The sequence below is a fragment of the Sturnira hondurensis genome, unplaced genomic scaffold, assembly GCF_014824575.4.
Source record: "Sturnira hondurensis isolate 20B ecotype Veracruz unplaced genomic scaffold, ASM1482457v3 Scaffold0007406, whole genome shotgun sequence".
Taxonomy (NCBI): Eukaryota; Metazoa; Chordata; class Mammalia; order Chiroptera; family Phyllostomidae; genus Sturnira; species Sturnira hondurensis.
This window is the reverse complement of record NW_028080037.1, coordinates 11016441-11040282: the sequence shown is the minus strand read 5'-3', so window position 1 is coordinate 11040282 and position 23842 is coordinate 11016441. Positions and strand designations below refer to the sequence as shown.

At 47.1% G+C, this 23842-nt stretch overlaps 2 protein-coding genes across 3 annotated transcripts in view; one reads left to right on the top strand and one right to left on the bottom strand.

Annotated features, from left to right (window-relative positions):
- The first annotated feature begins 9425 nt into the window (after positions 1 to 9425).
- POP5 (POP5 ribonuclease P/MRP subunit) lies at positions 9426 to 11978 on the top strand. Its single transcript, XM_037052261.1, has 5 exons — positions 9426 to 9505; positions 9586 to 9728; positions 11012 to 11161; positions 11336 to 11419; positions 11525 to 11978. The coding sequence occupies exons 1-5, from the start codon at positions 9486 to 9488 to the stop codon at positions 11635 to 11637; spliced, it is 510 nt and encodes a 169-aa protein (XP_036908156.1). The 5' UTR covers positions 9426 to 9485; the 3' UTR covers positions 11638 to 11978.
- Positions 11979 to 12166: 188 nt separating this feature from the next.
- RNF10 (ring finger protein 10) overlaps positions 12167 to 23842 on the bottom strand; it is a 31220-nt gene continuing 19544 nt past the window's right edge. For both annotated transcript variants that reach the window (XM_037052259.1, XM_037052260.1), the window contains 12 exons: positions 23641 to 23777; positions 20666 to 20826; positions 19414 to 19539; positions 18876 to 19149; positions 18515 to 18648; positions 17458 to 17575; positions 17108 to 17209; positions 16303 to 16458; positions 14446 to 14546; positions 14106 to 14163; positions 13860 to 14018; positions 12167 to 13254 (listed from right to left, as the gene is read on the bottom strand). In XM_037052259.1, the coding sequence (XP_036908154.1) occupies positions 13178 to 13254; positions 13860 to 14018; positions 14106 to 14163; positions 14446 to 14546; positions 16303 to 16458; positions 17108 to 17209; positions 17458 to 17575; positions 18515 to 18648; positions 18876 to 19149; positions 19414 to 19539; positions 20666 to 20826; positions 23641 to 23777 (1603 nt within the window). In that variant the 3' untranslated portion in view covers positions 12167 to 13177. The remainder of the gene's footprint in view (positions 13255 to 13859; positions 14019 to 14105; positions 14164 to 14445; positions 14547 to 16302; positions 16459 to 17107; positions 17210 to 17457; positions 17576 to 18514; positions 18649 to 18875; positions 19150 to 19413; positions 19540 to 20665; positions 20827 to 23640; positions 23778 to 23842) is intronic.

The window sequence follows — 23842 nt, the reverse complement described above, 5'->3', positions numbered from 1 at the left end:
TAAGGGTAAATCTTGTGACCTTAGATTTGGCAATGGATTCTCAGATTTGACACCAACTTGTGCATCAATGACATGATCAAGAAAGGGAAAAGAGCCCTCGCTGGTGTGGCTCAGTGGATTCAGCGCTGACCTGTGAACCAGGGGGTCGCTGGTTCGATTCCCAGTCAGGGCCCATGCCTGGGTTGTGGGCCATGTCCAGTGGGGGCCACGTGGGAGGCAACCACACATTGATGTTTCTCTCTCTTTCTTCCTCCCTTTCCCTCTCTCTAAAAATAAATAAATAAAATCTTAAATAAAAAAAGAAAGGGAAAAGATAACCTGTACAGTAGAAGGAACATTTGTAAATCATACAGGGAAGCCAAAGCAGGTTTACACTTGAGTACACGAGACACAGACTTTACTATGGTATTATCATTGATTCATTATTGTGTTATTTTCCATGTGAAAAATGGTGAGCCTACTTTGGCCAAACCCTGTATATCTGATCTAGTATCCAGAATACATAAAGAACTCTTACACCTTAGCACAGAAAGGCAAACACCCCAAGTAAATGATGGGCAAAGAAGATACACAAATGGCCAAAAAGCACATGAACATATTTTCAACATCACTGGTAGCTAAGCAAATGCAAAGCAAACAACTTCATATCTACTAGGATGGCTTCAATTAAAAAAACGGAAAATAGTAAGTGTTGACAAGGCTGTAGTGAAGTAGGAACCCTTGTACAATGCTGCTTGGGAGTGTAAAATGGCATCGCCTCCATGGGAAGCGGTCGGGTGGTCCCTGAAAAAGTTAAACATAGAGCTACTATGTGACCCAGCAATTCCATTCCTAGGTATATATATTCAAAGGAATGGAAAACAGGGACTCAAACACATACTTATTTACCAATGCTCACAGCAGCACTACTCATAACAGTCCAAAGGTGGAGACAACCCAAATGTCTATCAACAAATAGATGAATAAAACAATTGTGGTCTATCCCTGAAACGAAATACTATGCAGCCATAAAGAGAGATAAAGAACTGATACGTGCTACAACTTGGATGAACCTTGAAAACATGACGCTAAGTGAAAGAAGACAGGTACAGAAGGTCGCATAGTGTATGAGTCCTTTTATATGAAGTATCCAGAACAGGCAAGTCTACAGAGACAGAAAGCAGGTTACCAGCGGCTGGGGAGAGAGGGAATGGGGTGAAACGGCAGCATAGGTATGAAGTGTCCTAAAATTTTTTCATTGATTCATTTGATAAAGAGAAACAGAGAAACATGTATTTGCTGTTCCACTCATGTATACATTTGTTGGTTGACTCCTGTATGTGCCCTGACCGGGGATCAAACCTGCAACCTTGGTGTATCTGAACAACTCTCTAACCAACTGAGCTACCCAGCCAGGGCTGGTATAGAGTGTTTTTAGGAGGTGATAAACAAAGTTGAAAATAGGCCCTGACCGGTGTGGCTCAGTGGGTCGGACGTCGTCCTGCAAACCAGAAGGATGTTGATTCCATTCCAGTTTGATTCCTAGTTTTTTTTTTAATTTTTAAATATTTTATTTATTTATCTTTTTAGAGGAGAAGGGAAGGAGAGAGGAAAGAAACATCAATGTATGGTTGCTTCTCATGCATCCCCTGCAGGGAATTGGCCCCTGCTGGAAACTGGCCTGCAACCCAAGCATGTGCCCTGACTGGGAATCGAACCGCGATTGTCTGGTTCGCAGGCCCGCGCTCAATCCACTGAGTGATTCCTAGTTTGATTCCCTGTCCACACACGCGCCTGAGTTACAAGCCAGGTCCCCCAGTTGGGGGCATGTGAGAGGCAATTGATCGATGTTTCCCTCGCACATCAATGTCTCTATCCCCTTCTCCCTCCCCTCCCCTCTCTAAAAAGAAATAAATAAAATCTTCTTTAAAATGTCAAAAAGTTAAAAATAGGAAGAAGTGTTGGTCACACTATATCACGAATGCACTAAATGCCACTCAAATGTACATATAATAATCTACTCAGCAGCAGCAGCAAAGAGAGAGCACTCACTACCTACCCCTCCCCTGGAATCAGGCTGGTCTGGGGACCGACGGGCTCCGACCATTAGGATACAACGGAAGTGATGCTCTGGGACTTCTGAGGACAGGCTTTATCATAAGGCCCGTCGGCTTCCGCTTCTGGAAGCCAGCTGCTACGCTGTGAGAAGCCCCAGCCCCAGAAGAGGCCCCCATGAAGGTGAACTGAGGTTCCCCCAGTCATGCCTCAGCTAAGCTTCTAGCTGGCACGAACCACCAGCCGTGTGGGTGAAGCCATGTTGGAAACTTGCAGCCGTCCCAGCGCCCCCAGTTGACACCATGTGAAACAGAACTGGCTTGTCACTTGACAGAATCATGAAAAATAAATGGTTTTAAGCCACAAAGTTTTGGAGTCATTTAGTATGCAGCAATACATAACTAGTTCTACCTCGAAAAACTTCACAGAGCTGCCGGTTTCTCCTGAGGTTTATCCTCGCCTGAGTCTCCTAGCGCCTGATCTCATTCTCTCGGCCCTCCAGATAGTATGCAAGCGCCTTAGTGTGGGCATCAAGACGCTGAGTGATCTGTCCCTGTCTGTCCCTGCAGCCCCAGAGCCCCTCACCCACACCTCTAGCCCCCGCTACTCACAGTTCCTGGACCTCAGCACTTCCTCTTAGCACAAGCTATGCCTCCATGGCTTTCCTACCACCTCTCTCTTCTCCCAGCTAACTCTCCTTTAGGCCTCAGCTCAGACATCACCACCTCCAGGAAGCCTTCCCTGACTTCCCATGCTAAGTTATGGTAGGTACTTCCTCTGGGCATCCTCTTGCCCCCACGCTTTCCCTCCTCACAGCGGCTGCCCCTGAATTGCTCTTGCCATTTTAGAAACCTGTCGCTCTCACCACACTGCAAGTAATTAGGGCAGGGATGAAGTCTTCTCTGTGTTCTCAGAGCCTAGCACGGGCCTAGCACATAGTAGACACTCAAAGAAGCCCAGAAGAGTGGAGGTGGGAATTTGGTGCTGTGGGCTGGAGGCCACCTCACATCTAACATGGGACTGGTGTGTGGGGGCTGGAGTAAGAAACGCCAAGGCTGGAAATGTGGAGCCCTCCTCCACGCGCCCAGCTCTTCCCACCCAACCCCTGGACTGCACTGACGGAATGTCTTGTCCACGTCCCCAGAAAAATGACAGTGTCACGCAGTGGTTACTTGCAGGAGCTACGTGGGCAGGCAGCCAGGGTTTCAGATTCTGGCTCTGCTGCCTCCTGGCTGTGGGACCCTCTTGAGCTTCACTCCTTTCATCTGTAAAACAGGGCGCAATAATGGCTCCTCATAGGCTGTCATAAGGAATAAATGATATACGCAGATAAAGATGCTTAGTACAGTAGCTGGCACAGGGCAGGCTGCCAGCTGGTCTCTTCCTGCCACACTGTGGGCTATGCTGATGCAGGCCTAGCACTGTGCCTGGCGCATGGCAGGTGTTCAGCCAATGCCTCAGCAGTGAACGAGTGAGAAATCTGGTAAGAAGCAATAATCATGATCATAGCACTCAACTATTGCATTAACTCATTTGATCTTCACAGCCAAGTAAAGGAGCTGGGTACTGCTATTGTGCCCATTTCACAGGTAATGAAACTGAGGCCTGAGACCATGCAGATCATAAGCAGTAGAGGCTGGATTGCAGCCCAGACAGTCTGAGTCCTTTAACCCTTTCTATACCACTCTATACTGCCTCTCAAAGCCCAGAGCCCTGCCTTTCCTGTGAGCTTGGCTTCTAACCAGCTTTGTGCTCCCAAGCACATGACCATCTATCCAGGCCTCAGTTTCCCCATGGGCCGAGAGGATTGTAGGAGCCAGTGTTGAAAGGCACTTCCAGTTGGTTGAAGACTCCAGACCCTGGCTGGTATTTGGCCAGTGCCAGTTACCTGCTGACCAGCCAGCCATGACGGAGGTGACACTTTCCGTGGGCTGAACCATCACGGGTAAGTCGCTGCATATTGACAGCTGCACTATTCCCCCATGCTGGGGGGGAGTCTGGCCTCTAGCTATTCCCAGTCCCCTCCTCAGGGCTCCTGAAGGAAGCTGAGACGGCCACCCCCAGATGTCTATTCCTGTCCCTGGCCTAGCGCCGTGCTGGGGAAGCAACAGCTATTTTGAGCCCCTTCTCCCTTCAGGCATGAGCGGTGGGAAGGCGCTGGGTACATCCCGAACTGGGGGGCCGCCCATCGCAGCCTCGCCCTGGATCTGGGCCACACCAGCCCCATTGCTCTGCCCATTTTTCCCGTTCTGGTGATGTGGTAGGTTCTGGTCACAACCACCACACTGAGATGACCCAGGAGAACCGAGTCCAAAGGACTTCGCTGGAGGCTGGAGCACAGGGTAGCTGGGCTTTTGCCCTTGGGGGAGAAAACTGGAAACAGCCATAGCTGGGCCCACCAGCTGGGAGAGGGACTCGCTCTGAGCCTGAAACTGGGGAAGACAAGGGTCAGGACAAGGCTGTGGATCTTGAGCACCCAGGCTGAGACAGGCCCTGTTGTAAGCACTTGACCTGGAGCAAAGCCATTTCATCCTCACAGAGAGGAGACTGAGGTTCACTTAGAGGAAGTGACTTGCCCCAGGTCACACATTGGTAAGCAGCTAAATTAGAACTTGAACCCAGGCGAACTGGCTCCAGAGTCTCCGCTTTAACCACTTTCCTCTGAACCTTCCAAGCACAGGACGATAACATACATTAGGGGTATGAACACTGGCTGGAGAGCCAGCCCCCTGTGCCATGTCTAACCTTGTGGCCTGGCCTGACCACCTGGGGGAGCTCAGCTTCCTCGCCTGTAAACTGGGAATAATGACCGTACCCACGGTCTAGGACAAAGGTGAGGATTACTAATAACATAGTTTGGGGGCCAGGGCTCAGTAACTCCTCCAAATTATGAAACTAACATACGCACCTGGTAAAATCAAATAGTTCAAGAGGGGGCACAGTAAAAACGAGTTCCCCCTTCTATTCATTTCCCACCTACATCTCCACTCACCAGAGGTAACCACCATCAACAGTTTTCGTGCCCCCTTTTGGAATTTTTCCAAGCACATAAAGCCATAGAAGCTGTATGGGATACTGGTTAAGCGCATGGACTGCCTGGTCCAAATCCTGGCTCTGCAGCTTACAAGCTATGTGAAGCTGCCTCTCGCTCTCGCAGACAATGCTGCCAGACACATCCTGTTCACCTGTCACTTGGCACAAATACAAGAATTTCTCTGCAGGACAAATTCCTGGCAGAGAAATTGCTGGGTCAAACAGTAGTACCCTTGTAATTTCAATTAATTTTTGGATGAGCAAATTCTCACAGCAGGCAAGGGGAAGGGGGAAAAAGGGTCCACAGAGCAGTGAGGCTGAGGGCGGAGCGCGATGTGACGTCCTGGCTCTGAGGGCCAGGGAGGGCTGTGTCTGCCCCAGCAACCTGGAGGAGGTGGCAGCTCCCCAGGCCCCTGGCCAGGAGTTGCAGGGTTTAATTTTAGCCAGATTGTCCCCATAAAGGCTTTACAGGGAATTGGTTGATTGGATTAGAAGAGCAGGAGCCCCTAATGAGCAGCAGCTGCTTAACAAAATGCTAAAGCAGACACAATTTTCCTCGGTCACCACCCACCGCGGCAGCATCCAGGATCTGACAGGGACCCTGGAGATGCCAAGGGCACCTTGGAATGGCACCCTGGTTGGGTTTGCCTTCTTTGAACATCCCTCTAGGTCCCAGACATCCCAGAAGAGATGGAGAGCATGGAGTTAAGAGCACAGGTTTTGGGGAGAGACAAAAGGTCTTCTGCAGATGGAAATGACTGTGCGACCTCCAGCAAGTCATTTCCCTCCCTGAGATCTGCCCTCGTGGGGTTGATGTGCAGACTGAATGACGTCAAACAAATGAAGTGTTTAGTGTTCACTGCCTGGCACCTAGTAAGAGCCTCATAAACGGTAGCCCGTTAGATAAAGACGAAGAATAAAGCCAGCGACTCTGGATTCCCCTCTCCCCAGAAGGCCCTGGAACAAGGTTAACAGGTGTAGCTTCCCACCCTTTTCTTACTGGAGCATTTTAGTAGTTGCCCCAGCCACCTCCCTAGGGAATGTTCCGGATTTCCTGGTCTGTAAAATGGGTTGTGTGATTTTATGGTTTCAAGTAAGCTTTAAAGGCCTTGCCAGAATTAATACTCGGTTTTGTGTCTGATCCAAAAGCACAAATTGAGCGTGGGAACCCTCAGATGGGAAGAAGCGGAAGCGCTCAAAGGCCGTTTGCTGAGCTCCCCTCCCTCATCTCCCATTTATATGATGTGGGACCTTCCTCCGACTGTCCAGGAGCAGTGACAGCGAGTAGTATAGTACACCCCATGGATCCAGGCAGTTCCCGACTCGGTTCAAAGGACAGGCTGGGGGGTCAGAGAGATCACTATTAATGAGCCCCTTCCTGCCTGAGTTGGTGCCTGTGTGAGCTCTCCACTCCCAGTCTCAGTCCCCTTACTCACCTGTGGACTGCGGATCATACTGGCTCTGCGGCCCGGTTAGGAGAGAATCGAGGGGACTGACCGCCCGCGGCCGCCCGGCGTTCCGGGAACGCGCACGGCGGGGGCACACCTCGGTCGCCGCCCCGGAGGAGGCCGCCGCCCTCCACGCCTCCTGGGCGGATTCCCCCGCGTCCTCCCGTGCGGCGCGGCGGAGACCGGGTGATTGCAAACAGCCGCCGGCCTCATTAGGAGACGTGTAATTAGAGGCTGGCGGAGCCGTAGCCGGCACTGGCTAATTACCGCAGGGAGCCGGCTGCGTCGCCGGCGCCGCCCGCCTGGGCCGCGGGACCCGCGGGGCTACCGCCGGTATCCCGATCCGCGTGGGGCCGGCAGGAGGCCCATCCTGGTCAGAGGAGGGGGTTCCAGGGCCGCCCAAGGGAGCGTCCCTCCAGGAGCTGGGCCTGGGGGGGGGAAGGAGTGGATCATTCATTCGAAACAGAGTTTAGAAAGGACTCCTGGACGGGGACAACGGCGTGGTGATTTGCAGGGGGAGGCGGGTAGAGGGGTGTATATGAGGTGGACTAATGGTAATGGAAAAAATACAATAAAAATAAGTTTAAACAATATATATTTTGCAAGCCCTATGCTAGAGAAATAAAAGAACAAAACAGTTTACTTACCGTGCCAGGCGTTTCGCCCACGTGAACTCGTTTAAATCTTACATCCACCCACGAGGGCGGAACCATTATTTTCCTACTGCACAGATGAGGAAACTGAGATCTACCGGCACGACTTAATCCCCCACGACAGCATGTGACTGCATAGTGACGAAGAGGGGATTCGAACCTAAGCCTCTCCCTTTCACACGAAGTGGACAAGAGAAGCCCTGCACAGAACATCAGACGGTGGGTAAGAGCAAGGACCTTGGAGACAAATGGCATTGGGTTGGAATTCTCCTCCTGCTTCCTACCGAGTGTGTGAATTTGATCTGAGCCCTAGCTGCTTCCCATAAAATGTTGGGATAAAGTGAGTTGAAGGCCAGGAAGTATTAGAGGCGTTATTTTAGGGACGCGAGGGAGAAGGGAGAACTCTGGGGCTGTCTTTCTCTATGCACTACAGGCCTCTGTCGCCCCCTGCTGGCCAAAGGGGGACGCTGGCGAGACCTTACCTTAAAAAAAAAAAGGTAATGAGGTTGTTCTTGAGTGAGAAGAAAAAGCAGACGCTATTCCCTCATCAGGGCCAGTGCTCTTCTGCCTCCCCTCACGCCCCTCTTCCTTCCTCAGAATCCCTTCTTTAAGGAGGTGAAAGATGAGATGGGAAAATTGAGGACTTATTTCAGATCTTGCAAATAATCAATTGTGAAACCTGCCTCCCTTTGTGGACCTCACAGGGCCAGCCAAGTCCTTGACAGTTCCACTAATAGTCGGGCATAGGTATAAACACCTAGTCACAAGGGTGTGCATCAAAGTGCTGGGTATGACAAGCAACTCTGGAAGTAATATAAACATACATCACGGAAATGTTGACCAGTTTAACGGTGGTTCATCCAAAGAATACAATACTGTGTAGCTGATAATGTCGCTGAACATTTGACATGAAAATACAGTCGAACGAAGAGAATGAATTTTACAGGCATTATGTTGAGGGAAAGGAGACAGACACACACATAAAAACATGTTGTCAGGTATTTACCTAAAATTCAAGAACAGGCAAAACTAATCTTTCAAAATTGAAGTCAGAATAGAGGCTACTTCTGGAAAGAATTTTGACTGGGAAGAGGGCATTGGACCCTGCTTGGTAGCTGGAAATGCTCTTAATCTGGACGGTGGTTACACAAGTCTGTACACATGTTAAAATTCATTGAGTTGTACACTTATATGCACTTTATGGATGCTATCTCAATAACATACAGTTTTTCAAGCAGCAAAAGAGTACTAAACAGTATGATTCTATTCTTAAAAAAATAGATAACAGCACAGGACAGCAGTTCTCATCTCACACTGTTCTCATTGTTTCAGGACCCCTTTGCATTCAGATTATTGAGGATCCCAAAGAGCATTTGTTTTTGTGGGATAGATAGACACTGGATATTTACCATGGCTATTAAAACAGAAATATTTAAAACACAATACACAATTGCGTTAGCTGTTAGAGTGGTATCAGCACATGTCACGTACCCTCTGGAAAACTTTACGGTCCAATGTGAAAATAAAAAAGGCAAAGAACATCTTACTGTTGACATGAAAGTAATTTTTTTGACCTTAGAGTTTTGGAAAACCCCGTGGTCTCTGCATCGCACTTTGAGAACCATTGGCACATGGGAGAAATAACGCGGAAAAATACACCATATAATAAATTACTCTCTCTCGATGATGGAGTTATAATTTATTTGCTTCTTTGTGCTTTTCAGTTTAAAAACTGGAAAATATGACACCCCCCCAAAAAAAAAACCAAAACCACAAAAACGCCGAGACGACACACCCGCCTCTGTAAGATTGCTGAAAAATCCGAACAGTAATAACATATTTGGCTATATAGAAAAAAATAATCTGAATAATCGAGCCTAATCTGAAAGCGTCCGATTTCATAGGTCAATCCCTGGCCTGCAAATACAGGAATTCCATCGCCCAGCTTTAAGGAGAGAACACAAGCGCATACACAACTGTATTGCAATGTTACAGGAAGTAAAGTCCCCCCGAGGGACCCACATGCAGCAGCTGCATCCTACGCAGTACTGAAAACTGGCGTGGAGTAGAAATACCCATCAAAGTCTCAAACTGCTCCGACGTGGAGTACAGCACCGAACCAACCAAAGCAGCCTGGAACTCAGCAGTACGCTTGCGCTCTGCAAACGCAAATGAAGGCGGGCTTGAAGGAGACTGACACTGGGCTCAGCCTCTCAGCATTACAGCTCCGCCTTCCTATGCTGCATCCCTCTCTGAGTGGCTACGAGACTGCGGAGGCTACAGTTAGCGCGCAGGGAAGCCAGGGGCGGAAGTCGCCATGGTGCGGTTCAAGCACAGGTGAGCGTCTCATCAGCGCCCTTCCAGTCCCGCTGCCCGTGACCCTGGCCCCGCGCTCACCTCCCTCTCGCCCGCCGCAGGTACCTACTCTGCGAAGTGGTGTCTGATGACCCCCGCTGCCGCCTGAGTCTGGATGACCGAGCATTGGGCGGCCTTGTACGGGACACGATCGCCCGTGTGCACGGGACTTTCGGTGCAGCCGCCTGCTCTATAGGCTTTGCCGGTACGAAGGTGCTAGGGAACCGGGCCGACCGGGCTGGGGAAAGGAAGCGGGGAGCCTTGGAGAGATTGGGGGCTGGAGGGAGAAAGAAAGGGCACAAGTGACCCCCCGGAGCTGCCCAGCCTGATGAACCATCCTCTCCGTACGATGTCGTCCTCGTCAGGCGCCTGGGGTCCAGAGCCCCAGTTGTGGACGAGTCCAAAGTTAGGCTGAGAGCTAAGAGCGGAAGACAGTGGAACTGTGGGTAGGAGTCCCCTGTACCTATTTGATGTGTATATTGGGAATTGAGACTAAATTTAATAGGATGGTCAGAAACAAATGAGGGTAGTAGAGTTACTGTTGTTAGGTGACTGGTTGGTTATATTGACATCACATGGGGGGAAAACCCCAACAGAATCCTGAAAAGCCCTTAATAGGGCCTGTAAAGTACAGAACACACAGTTGTAAAGTGGGAAGAAGAGGGCCCTCTTGACGGCCATGCTCCACAGGGAATACTGGGTATTTACACGCACTTAGGCACAATTCTTTCAGTTGCTACAAGAACCTAGCCACAGAACCATTTTTCAGCCAAGGGTTTCTTTTCTGAGGAAGATGGGTCTCCACCTCTCCACCCCGTTTATTGTTAACAAATCAGTAAATTAGAACATTTAAAGAGCCCTGACTGATGTAGCTCAGTGGATTGAGCGTGGGCCTGCGAACCACGTGATCCCAGTTCGATTCCCAGGCAGGGCGCATGCCTGGGTTGCAGGCCGGTTCCCAGCAGGGGACTAACGAGAAGCAACCATACATTGATATTTCTCTTTCTCTTTCCCTTCCCCTCTAAAGATAAATAAATAAAATATTTATTTTTTAAAAAAGAACAGTTAAAGAAAATCGGAGCCCTGACTGGTGTGGCTCAGTGGATGAGCGCTGGCTGGTGAACCAAGGGGTCACTGGTTTGATTCCCAGTCAGGGCACATATCTGGATTGCTGGCCAGGTCCCCCCTTGGGTGAAAGTGAGAGGCAACAGAGTGCTGTTTCGCTCCCCCTTTCTCCCTCCCTTCCTCTCTTGGAAAAATAAAACTGAATTTATTCACCAGTTCTGAGCAATGTGGAAGGCCCTAGATATTGTCTAACCCCCTTTTGTAAATGATCTGTCCTAAAATGTTTCCTTCAGGAGCCTGTTTTTAACTGTCCCAAGTGCCACTGCCTTGAACATTCTCTGGCACAGTCTCTGTTATCCTAAGATTTTTAACTTGCTTCTGAGAATCCAATTTCCCAAAATGAATTCTTTTCCCCTTCTATAGTGCGATACCTCAATGCCTATACTGGAGTAGTGCTACTTCGATGCCGAAAGGAATTCTACCAGCTTGTGTGGTCAGCTCTCCCCTTCATCACGTACTTGGAGAACAAAGGACACCGTTACCCGTGCTTTCTCAACACCTTACACGTGGGAGGTAGGAGGGCATGTGGTATGGCTGATTTTCAGTAGGTAACAGGTTCCGAGTTAACTCATGACCGATGGGTGGGTCTTCCTCTCCTGCTGAGAACAAGATGCTTCCCCTAGCTCTGAGAGTGTCTGGGGCAGACACCTTTCACAAGCTGTTGACCACAAAGCTTTCACGTGCCAGGTACAATTAGAACGTGTCAGAAGTTCCTGATTCAGTACAACAGGAGGCAGCTGTTGATCTTGTTGCAGAACTGCACTGATGAAGGTAAGCAACACCAGCCTGGTGTCCACTGAGCAGTGACCGACCTCTGGCTGAGTAAGAGGTCACACTCAAAAACGCCTTTCATCCATGCTGTCTGCTTTTCTCCAGGAGAGCGGGAAGCTATCCAGAAGTCTGTCACAAAAAGCTGTTTACTAGAGAGAGAATCCGGTGACGAGGAACTTTCCGATGGTGGTGATGAGGTGGCTGAAGCAATGGAGTGAACCTGTGCAGGCTGTGCGGTGCCCAAGCCTGCGGGCCCACTTGCCCACTTGTTGGAACCCGACATTCTGGGAGGCAGCAGGATCTTCCCCTTTCTAGGATCTGCTTTCTCCTTAACAAGATGGATGCCACTCAAAGTCCCTGACACATTTGATAGATGTTTCACTTGTGCTTCAATGTGTTCTCTCATCTCAGGCTGGAACACCCTCATCCCCAGAGTTCCTGAACTGGGATTTCTAAACTGCCTCCTTTTAAGAATGGCAAGTTAGCCCTGGCTAACTCGGTGGATTGAGCGCCAGCCTGAAAACCAAAGGGTCATGGGTTCGATTCCCAGTCAGGGTATATGCCTGGGTTGCGGACCAGGTCCCTACGGGGTGGGGCGCCAGATAGGCAACCACACATTGATGTTTCTCTCCCTTTCTTCCTCCCTCCCCCCATCTAAATATAAATAAAATCTTTAAAAATGAAAATATACATATTAAACAGAACGACAGGTTAAAGCCATTAAGCCTAGCTCATGAACCCTTTTTATTCAGACTTGACACTAGCAAAGACGTTACTGCGAGAGCACAGAACTGCTCAAACTCACAGCAGTTGTTACTTTAACTATGATAAGGTCTAGCTGACCTGAATTGAAGTTCAATAAAACAGAAAGCTCGAGTTGCTTGTGCAGGTAATTTATTTCAATTGTTTGCCTTCACATCCTATTACACCTAGAGGTTACTTTATTAAGCAGCAAAAGAATTCACATCACTCAAATTTAGCTCCAACCAAAACAAAGACTACTCTAGACAACAGGGAGGCGGTGGGCAGCCTCACTGCTTCCAAACCTGCCCTGCCTCCAGGTGTGCTGGACTCCTCTGTTCCCGCAACTCAGGCTACCATCACTTGAAAGAAGTTTGATTTAAAGGTTGGCAGGTCCCCAGGCTTCCTCAGTTGATAGTTACAACTTCCCTTGCCAAACGGTGGCCACGTGCAGGAGACAAAACCCTCCATCACACATGCAAGTGCAACCCAGGTCTGGTCCCACATGTCAGTTGGAGAACTGCAGTCTGAGCAGGGTACCCTACATCCATTTTATTCCCATCCCTGTTTAAGAGAACTGAACAGATAGAAAAGATTTAACTATTTTTAAAAGACACACCGCTAGGTGTGCAGAAACCATGATGCCCTGATGCCCGATGTCAGCAGAGTGGTGCTACCTAACACTTTGGCTGGGGCTGTTCCAAGGGATGTTAAAAAAACTCAAATTCATCTGGTGTTGTGAAAAACTAATCACACATGGGTCAAAAAGACCTGGCAACAAACTAAACCTTGGCAGGAAGAGATCTCTTGTGAGTGTCAACACTTTATTTTTGGTGTAAAGATGGGAAGCTGGAAAATACACTGTATTTAAAATCTTGGTTCCCCCTCATGTTGTGGAAACCCCCTCCCCCCACCCAGAGCTAATCTGTTCGAATTCAAATACTTAAAAATTACAGCAGCAAAACAAAAGCACAGAAAAAAGGAAACCCAATGGAGAAGGTGGCCTGGGCCGGCGGTTCACTTGGTGTGGACAACTGAGGTGCTGAACAGAAGCTTCTGTTTCTGCTTTTTTCTTTTCTTTCCTCCTTTCTCTTCTAAATGGAAACAGAAAGAGAGCTTAGCTTAGAATGCTGTCCCCTTGTTCCCTGGGCCGTTTTCGTTACTGAGAATGGGAGTGGGAGCTAAGAGTGCGGGCCCTGCAATCAGAGTAGCCCCACCCACACACCAGTCCTTTGCATGCTCCAGGTGTTTGTCTTTGGGCAAGTCACCTACACTTTATCTCCCTAGACCTGTTTCCTCACGTGTAACATGAGAGTAATGCCCATTTGATATGGCCAATGGGAGAATGAAATTAGCACATGCCAGGCACACACAGAAGCACAACACAGATGTCAGTGTTACTCTTATCACAAACACCACTGCCTGGGGGTGGGCTTTCAGCCTAATTTCTGCATCGATTAGCCACCCTTTACCAACCCAGGATTCCAAAATCTACACACCACTACTGTATCTTGGGGGGTGGGGATAGAGTTCCTCAGAATTTCACATCCAAGCCTCAAGGATTAACCCGAGGTGGCAAAAAGTTCCTACACGACACACCAAATGGAAGGTTAGCTGACACTAAAACGTGGGCCTAAAGGCTCAGGGAAGAGCGTCCGGCCGCAGGCCTGCTGCTGGTGGCCCCCAGCTCTGCCTTTACCGGAGAGGACGTCTGCAGCGGCTGGCGCATCCAGTTTCATGAAGGCCGCTTCAATAGCTTGGCTGAAGGAATTCTGGAAACTGGGCACAGGAACACGGTCCGAGTTATCACTCTCCCCATCACTGTCCACGGTGGCAGGAGGGACTAAGCTGTTTTCATCTAAAAAAATACCAGGGTTACAACTCCAGAGACTTACACTTTCTGAAAGGGGCCAAAATCCCCCTTTACCAGGAGGGACATCCTCACCTTTTGTTGGAGCCGTTTTGGGCCACACATCTGCTTTTGCTTTTCCAACCCTCAGCATCTGCCCAAGTGGGAAAGGGGAAAAAAGAAACCTAATGATTTGTTAAATCACAAGAACTCTGATTCTCTCCCTCAACTACTCTTGGTTTCCCCCCTTCTTGGTACCCACAGTAATATCTGAGACTAAAGCTATGAGCCTCCCTCTGAAAAAAGTTCCATGATCATTAAAATGAGTGAAATACTAGCCTGTAAGCCTCCCCTTCTGCAACAGGAATTTCCAGAAAGAACAAGCAGTAGAGTTCATGTAAACACTCTCGGCCTGTTCCACAACCAAAGGATTTACCTGGGCAAAGGAAGGGAGAGGGGAGTCTTCTTCCAGACTCCCAATGCAGAATGCAGGGCTGCCCTGACTGCCAGGGGGGGACACAGGGGTCAGCAGGAAGTCTGAAAGGGAACCAGAGACCTGATTATGAGAGTCAAGTCCCAGTGAAGTGGGAACCCTGAATCAGGTGTGGACAATTACCAATCTCACCTCAAAAAGCAAACCTTGATCTAAATTCAACTCTGCCATGTTCTCAAAAAGCCAAAAATATGGCCTATTATTCACACCAATGATCACTACACAGAGAGAAGTGTAGTTTTTACAGTAACACGGAAGGTGGAATCTATTCACACAGTAAGAAATACTGTGAATGAGCTTTCCACATTGGCTAGCTCTCAGGACCTAGGTCTGGATTGTTAGGATCTGGTTTTAGATAGATGAGAAAGCTCCAAGTAAAAGATTAAAAAAAATTTACTCATGTCAGCCTTTGTGTTCCAGCCATCAGATGTCTATGACTTGGGAATATTCAGTTAAAATCCAAAACACACACACAACCAAATCCAGAATGAAGATGCAAGCTTGTCCTCATACTCCCTAGGCAACAGTCCTCCCGTCCTTTCTGACCTTACGTTTCCCACGGATCAAGTCTACCCACCGCCTTGACCCGGACTGGGAGGGAGAAGCATATTCACTCCACTATAAGCGGGCCCCTCCATCGCCAGCCAGGACGGTTTAGTGCTTCTGTTCCTAGGACCACCCAACTGCTCCTGCGTAAATACACTAAGGCCCACACCTTCAGAAAAGCTAGTGTGTGAAACAGTTTTTACATCACGAGTGATGGGCTGATGTCCTCCGTGTTTCTTTGGATGGCAGCTCTCTTTTCAGCTAAATGCACTCTTCAGAGCGTCATGGTTGTGCAGCCCTCAAGATTCAGGTTCTAGTCCCAGTCCCTGCCACTAACCAAATCCCTGCCTTAGCCCCAGGTTCCTCATCACGACGGGCATGTGATCACAAGGGTAACAGAGCTTTAAATTCTGATCTTGGACATTTTGTTTAAAATACCTGACAGAGAAATAAATTTAAGTATCACAATATGTTAGGTGGACGAAGAGCAGAAATGATATCTAAAATTACAGCAACTCTTTTTCAAGTGTTTAATTTTGTAATACCTTCTCTCTAAAACACTAAAGGCCTCTGAACAACCTCTCAACCATGGTCTCACTCCCTAGGGTCTAACACCATTACCAGTTTGGGACATAATCATCCCAATATTTTTCTATACATTTATATGAAATGCTTTTTTGGTGTGGTTTTTCTTTAAACCCACAAATGGTATCATGTTTTGTTTTGTTCTACAACTTCCTTTTATCTTAAAGGTCTACCCATTAGTTCATGGAGAAAGCTATTTCCTTCTTCAGTAGGTGGAAAGTATTTCAAAGCATAAATACTGTAATTTAGCCATTTACCTACCAGAAGACTTTGTAGACCATTTCTCCCCCTGCCCCCCACCACCTATTATAACAACGCTACAAGGAGACATACACAAACAAACACACTCAGCACACAGGGGGAGTATCTCAAAGGCAGAAACTAGAAATAAAAGAGCAGGGTCACAGGGGAAAATCTCTATGTAACTACCCTGCCACATGAGCTGCTTTGAGGTTTTTCTCTAAGGCATCAAGTATTCAGTACAACCAAAGGTAAAAGTGAATCAAATGCAAGAATCTGACGTACTTCAGGAACATACTATCCAAAATAAGGCTAGTCACCTAAAGACCTCACCATGCCGGACATGTCAGGGTTGTAAATTCACACACTAGGACTTTAAGGTCTGTGGCTAGTGGCCAGCTTCATTCTTTACATCCCAACTTTATTTACCTGCTTGGGAACCCGGACTTCTGCTAAGAGGAGAAATGGGGAAAGCCCCATGGCCCTCAGTGCTGGTGGGACCCAAAGAAGAATCGGAGGAGCACGTGTAGGAATTGAAGGCAGGAAACTGCTGTAGATTCTCTAGGGGTATGTGGACTTCTGGGTCTGTACAGAAAAGGTGAAAATGGTAGGTCCATTTAGTTTCCTCAAATCTTTTTCGAACAGGTGAGGACAGTCCATACAACTCCCCCAGGGGAGTAGGATGTAGACAAGAAGCTCTAAAACCCTAATTTATAACTGTCACCTTAGAGAGTAAAGGTGAGATTAATGATCCATCCAGAGAGCACGTGGGACAATTAACCCCAGCATTCAGATCTCCAATTCTCTCCCCCACCAGGTTTTTGCACCAACTATGCCAAGGATGAATTTAATCTTACTCCTTACTATGTGCCATGCACTTCAATCCAAATTAAGTTTATGAAGGAGGTACTCTCAACTCTCATCATGAGAGTTGAGGAAGAAGCCCTGGCTGGATAGCTCAGTTGGTTAAAAGTCATCCCGATACACCAAGGGTTTGATCCCCAGTCACAGTAGCACGTACAAGAATCAATGAATGAATGCCTAAATAAGCAGAACAAGAAACTGATGTTTCTCTCTCTCCCTCTAAAATCAATCAAGCAGTATAAGTAACTGAAGAGAATAAGTGGCAGGTTGGGACATGAACCCAAGCAGCCTGACTCCTGGGCTCAGGCACTGAGACTCTGTACAATGATGCACAGCTGTTCTAGTTCAAGGTAAGAGTTCTTGAACTTACACTTGCCCTGTTTCTTGTTCTCTTCCATCTCAATTCTACGTTCTCGACGACGCTCCTCCCGAGCCTTCTTCTGGCGCTGACGCTTCCTCTTCTCAATGTCGTCTGTGGGTTGGTCGAGTTATGAGGAGACTGACCCAGGACAACCTGGCCATTTCCTCCTCCCAGTTGATTAGTAGCTAAGGCCACATGGGTGGCCCCAGATGGACTCGATAAACTATATCAAGAGGTTCTGAGACAAATGGGGAGACCCATAAGGAGTGGTAGCTCCTTAACTCCTCCCACCCTGGGTGTCTAGTCACAAGAACTCCTGTATTCCACTCTAAAGAGAAGCAAAGCCAGGGCATTCTTACCTGAGAATATCTCTAAGGTTTCCTTAGAGACCAGAGGAGGCTGCAGAGCCAGTTCGCAGATGCTAAACTCGCAGGTGAGAGGCAAGTGAGAGAGATACCTATGACGCTGTCGAACATCCTACAGTGGAAAGGGGACCAACACTCGAGTAAGCCCAGGCCTTGCTCTACGAGTAGAAAGAAACCCCCACCCTGGCCAGCCAACAGTCTACACACACTCACAGACAGCACTGGAGCTCAAAGAGCAGTGCTCAAGTTACCACCACGTTGAAAAGCCACACACAAAGTGTCAATTAAGCTACAGTAAGGTAGACTTGGCAACCAAATGTGGTTTTTTTGGTCTGTGCTGCAAATGAATGAATTGAGCCTGGCCATAAACAATCTAAAGCTGATCAACTGTTTCTGATTTTCTGGAGTCCATGACTGAAGGGCGAGAATAAGGAAAATAAAAAGTTATTTGTTGGCAAAAATCTGAGAACCACTGACAGAATTAATGATAACTAGGTAGACACATAAAGCAGATTTGCCTACTGCACAAAGGTTGGCTTAAAAGAGTAAAAAATGAAGCCCACCAATTTAAGTTTAATTTTTTCTTTTTCAGCAAGTTTTATGGAAAGTTTAGTACTGAGAAGTATAGGCTTATAACAAATTTCAGATCAATACAGGGATAACTCCCAAAGGGCAAAATTTTATATATATAAGTCATCAATTAATTCATCGGTATCTAAGCTTTTAAAAAAGTCTCCAAGGACTTTTGTTTTCTCAGACATTTCTCCCAAGCAATACAGGGAAAGAGAAACAAACTCATCTGGAATGCAAGTAGGAGACACTTATATCCCCAAACCATAGTAATATAACCTATGAAGCACAAAGCAGGGTGGCTGATGTAACAGAATCCCAGCATTTAACTTGTAAAAGGTAGCACCGTTTAACTTTTAAAAAATTCACAGCCACCATCACCGACAATAACATATTTAGAAATACAAAAACTAAAGGCCCCAAAGGTTTGTGAACTGAACTGGGCTGACTAGGCCCAGCCCCCCGCTAAAGGAGGCCTTACCTCAGACATGGAATACCCAGCGATCTCCACCACTGTCGCTGAGATCTTCTCTGGGCTCCGCTCCAGGCTGCCGTACTCCCGCACGAGGCAGCGCACGTTCACAGGGTGCAGGAACATGTACTGCCCGTCCTCCGCTGCAGACAAGTGGCTCTGTCACACAACAGTCCTCGCCAGTCCTCTAGACGGGGCCCTTCTGGCAGCCGGGCCTGCCTTTCCCTCCCAGGCTAGAAGGCACCAGGCTAAGCGCCCCCCGGCTAAGCACCCAGGGCCTAGTGGCGATACGTCCTTCTGCCCAGAGCGTCAGGCCATTTCTCTGAAACATCTCTGTGGCAACCCGGCCCTCCTTCTCAGGGCCCCTCACCTTGGTAAAAGTAGTAACAAGGAGAGCTGCTCGGGCGTGTGAAGTCTGAACTGGTGAAAGGCTCCTGCTGGTTAGACTCAGTACAGGCAGTCCCCTCTCCAAGATTGTCATTTGCTAACTTCGAGTCATCACAGGCCTCTGAAAAGCCCCCAGGCTCCGGTTCAGACACTGCTTCCTCTTCCTCTACCAGAGGGAGACCAAGAGGACGAGAGGAGCCCAGAGAAGAGACTTCGGTGGTTTCTTCATCAAAAGCAGAGAGATATTCTAGCACTCCCTGTTGGGACAAATTCTAGGTCAACAGAAAGTACACGTGGCAAAGGTAGGCGCAGAAACCAAGCTCTCTGGATATTTATCTCAGCCATCAAATTTACTGATTTAACAACCGCCCCCCCCCCCCCGGGGAAAGAACTACTAAGCACACAGGAAACACCCAGAGTCTCCTCTTCCAAGAAAATTCAGCTCTCACACAGCGCCTACCAGCTCAACAGCAGCATCTGAGGGACAGCAGCCATTTGGGCTGAAAAAGGGACACACTAACCTTCCTGGGTTGAAAAACGGACTCCTTGGACAAGGGAGCCATCAGCACCAGTTGTTCCAGAGTAGCCACGACACCAGTGACCTCCCCTCCGCTTTCAGCCAATCCTGACAGAGCTTCTTCCCGAGTCTAGACCACAGAGACAAGACAGAAGAAAGCTCAGTTTCTGGAAACACCCTTAAATTTGAAGGCAAAGGGCTTTCAACGGTCTCTCTCAACAGTAATAAAAGTTAAAAGACAACAAGATCCAATGGGAAGAGTTTAAGTACTTAAAATCCTCTATCTTTAAGGGAAATGGGAAGCAAAGAGCACCTGGTACTCAAGCAGAATGGCAGTGTTTAGAGTCTCTGACAGTAAAACCCTACACAAAAGCATCCTCAAGAGAAATCCAAGAACACAGAACTAGTTTTCACAAACTGCGCTGAGGCAGTGCCCCAGAGCAGAAGCAGGTGGGGCCTGGCAACCCCACCCACCTCCACTCAGACAGCTCTACTTCTAGTTTTTCTTCTACCTGAAATGTGTTTGAACAAATGCTCTGCCCTGTATAAAGAAAATAAAAATTAAACACACAGGACCCTGCCCTAGAAGACTTAGAAGTCAGAGAAACAGAAATTCAGGTACCATGTTCGTCTCTTACCAGTTAGGTGTCTTACAAGCAAATTACCTAACCCATGATTCCATCTCCTTGTCTGTGAAAGGTGATAGTTGTATTTATCTTACCGAGATATGAAGCTTAAGCGAGGTAAATTTAAGAACAGTACCTAGTGAACCAAGCTTTCAGGGTGGAGCCCAACAACCAGTGATTCTGATGCTTGTTAAAGCTTAAGAATCCCTGATGCAGAAGTTACAAGACAGGGAATTCTTTATTTGGGTAATTCTTGCTGCTCCGAAATCCTCAGCAGACATTGCTAGGCCCTGCTGGATAGGCCGTGATACTCCACAAGGTCCCTCAAACAAAACATCTCTAAAAATACATCCAAGTGTTTTCCTAGAAAACAAAAAGCATACCTTGCTTAACTGTGAACACAGCTAACCTAAGAAACTCCAGTGTTTCAGTGAGTTATAAGGTCATTCTGGCATGTTCCTTTTTGTTCCAGAGTGCTTAAAATCCACTAGGTCAGCCCTTCTCTTCCATCACCAAAGCCCAGAGCAAGTCACAGCCTTTTTACTCTCGCCATGCTTATCTATTATCTCTAAGTGCGGCTGAAGTGACTTGCCCCCACCATCCCGCCCCGCTTCCAGGGCATCATCTCACCTTGAGCTCCTGGATGGCTGCCTCAATAAAGCAGGACTCGGGACTGTGCTTCTCCTCTGCCAGCTGCTTCTCCAGCGCTCTCCTCTCCTCCCGAATCACCCGGTGCAGCACCTGCTCCTTAGAGGCCAGCAGCAACTTGGAGTACTGGCCGTGCAGCTCGTCTAGGGGAGGAGAGCCCGCATGGTCACAAAAGTGCAACGCTCAAGGCTTGCAACCATGAAGCCACAGAGAAACTTTCATACACAGTTTTTCTAAAGTGAAGATGAAGTAATTTAGCATGATTTCCTAAAAATAATTTAACAATAACCTTAATATAAGATTTATAATTTTGACCCCATCATATCAGGAATCTATCCTAAGAAACTCAAAGATGCAGTCAAAATTTAGTCAATTGATGTTCAATGATTACAGTGTTGTCTATAATATCAAAAAAAGCTGTAAAAGACCAGTCCAATAACAAAGAAGTGATTAACAACATGATGGTGTAGTCATTAAAAAGAAGTCTGAGGACAGTACATGGGGAAAAAAGCAGACACCAGACTAGGGTAAAACTTTTGGTGTATCTCTGGGTAAAAGGAACATGAGTAATTTATTACCTTTCCTTCCCTCCCCTACATTTTCCACACTTTTTAAGAAGTTTAGCCCTAGCTGGTGTGGCTCAGCAGGTTGAGCGCCAGCCTGCGAACAGAAAGGTCATGGGATCAATTCCCAGTCAGGGCACATGCCTGGTTGTGGGCCAGGTCTCCACTGGGTGGCGCCAGAGAGGCAACCACATACTGACTGATGTTTCTCTCACTCTACTTCCTTTCCCCTCTAAAAAGAAATGAAATCTCTTTTTTTAAGTATTAACACAGAGACTTATCATTTTTACTTTCTATATAGTGTTCCACAGTACTATATACTCTAATATGTAAGTTCCTTGAGGAATATTTAGTTTATTGCCAATTTCATGGTTTAAAAAAATCCTTATTCACTCTCAATACAAATGCTTTGCACTATTTAAGGATAGATGCTAGATTAAAGGTGATGCATATTTTCAATACTACTGAATCCCCCACCAAAGGCTGTTAATTTATACTCCCACCACCAAAAGTACCGATTTCCCCACCCCTGCCAATACCTCAACTTCCCAATGTGTTGGGTTTTTTTTAATTTTTTAAAAATATTTTCATTTCTTTATCTTTAGAGGGGAAGGGAAGGAGAGAGGGAGAGAAATATCAATGTATGGTTACCTCTGGTGTGTCCCCTGCCGGAAACTGGCCTGCAACCCAGGCGTGTGCCCTGACTGGGAGTCAAACCGCAATTATCTGGTTCGAAGGCCCGCACTCAATCCACTGAGCTACACCAGCCAGGGCGGGGTTTTTTTTTTTTTAGATTAATAGGGATTTTGATCTGCAAAACTCTTAGTAAAGTAAACTCTCTGTAGACATCTGGAGGTTATTCCAATATCATTTTCTGGGAAAAGTTTGGTCATATGCTTAGCCCATTCTTGTACTAGTTTGTTAATCTACTTTATAGAACACCTGTACGTTCTGGACATTAATCTAATTTTAAATGTGTGAATTTTCCTTCAGTTTATTTATCATCTGTTGACTTTAAGGAACCTTGTCAGATTACAAATTTATCAATCTTTTTTTAAAAATATTTTATTTATCTATCTTTAGAGGGAAAGGGAAGGAGAGAGGGAGAGAAACATCAATGTATAGTTGCTTCTTGTGCATCCCCTGCTGGGAACTGTCCCCTGCCGGGAACTGTCCTGCAACCCAGGCATGTACCCTGACTGGGAATCGAACCTCGATCATTTGGTTCACAGGCCTGCGCTCAATCCACTGAGCTACACCAGCCAGGGCTTCTTTTTTATTAACTTTATTCAGGTAACACTGGTTAATAACATTTTATAAATTTCACACACACATTAATCGGACATCTGTATACTCTATTGTGTACTCACCATATGAAGTCTAGCCTCCTTCTCTCACCCTATCTTTGACTCCCTTTCTCCGTTTCGCCCTCCCTCTATCCCTCAATCTTTTCTTTTATAGCATCTATGGTTTCAGCCTGGTTCAAAATCCACCTATACCTAAAGGTTTATTTATTTATTTATTCATTTTTTTAGAGATTTTATTTACTTTTAGAGAGGGGAAGGGAGGGAGAAAGACAGAGAGAGAGCAACAGCAATGTGTGAGACATACATCAACCAGATGCCTCTCACACACCTCCAGCTCACAACCCCACCACGTGCACTGAGCAGGTCCAACCGGAAACCCTTCAGCTTGCAGGCCAGCACTCCATACACTGAGCCACACCAGCCAGGGCTACACATGAGGATTTATAAAGACATTGCCCCATACTTTCTTTTAAAGGTTTAAAAGTTGTGGGTATTTTTAACATTTACTTCTTCAATCCACCAGGAATGGATTTTTATTAACAGTAGGAAATAGGAATCTACTTTCATTCTTTATTCCATAAGGAGTCAATTGTTTCAATGTAACATTTATTGAGAAATCTCTTTTGCCCAGAAACTGAAATGCACTTTAATGCAATGCTCATTCCTACAGGAAATACAACCCCTTGCACTTTCCCCACCACGAGCACTTGTCACATTCTATACCCTACACCCAAACTGCCTGGCTACCGGTCTGTCTCTTCTATTAGACTACTGAGTTTCTCGATGACAGGTGCCAGGAATGGCTGACTAGAATCCCCAAGCCTGGGCACAGTGCCACATACTATTCAGCAAGGCCTTGTAAAATGAAAAATTAAAATACACATAATACATACAACTGAACCAAACTTGAAACCAAGAGTTAAGCCACTCTCTGCAAGCTCCACCCTAACCTACTAGAATCCTGTGACTAATCTGGAAATGCCAAAAACTGCACGCCCAAAGGCTAAATTTCCCACACTAGAAAGCTATTCGATAGCCTTAAAGAGTATACCCAGGATTATTTGCCTCCAAAATTAACTGAACTCACCTCCTAGATGAAAAGGATGGTCTACATTCATCCATTTGGATTTGGGCAAAGCCACCAACACCCCTTTCTCCCTCTTCATCAGCTGCATCGTAATGGTATCCCCAACAACATACTGACGGGACTCTGTGGCAACAACACTGTAACATGGACATTTAGATGTAGCAGGACAAGGAGTTAGCAGACTGATGTTTAATCTAGTCAA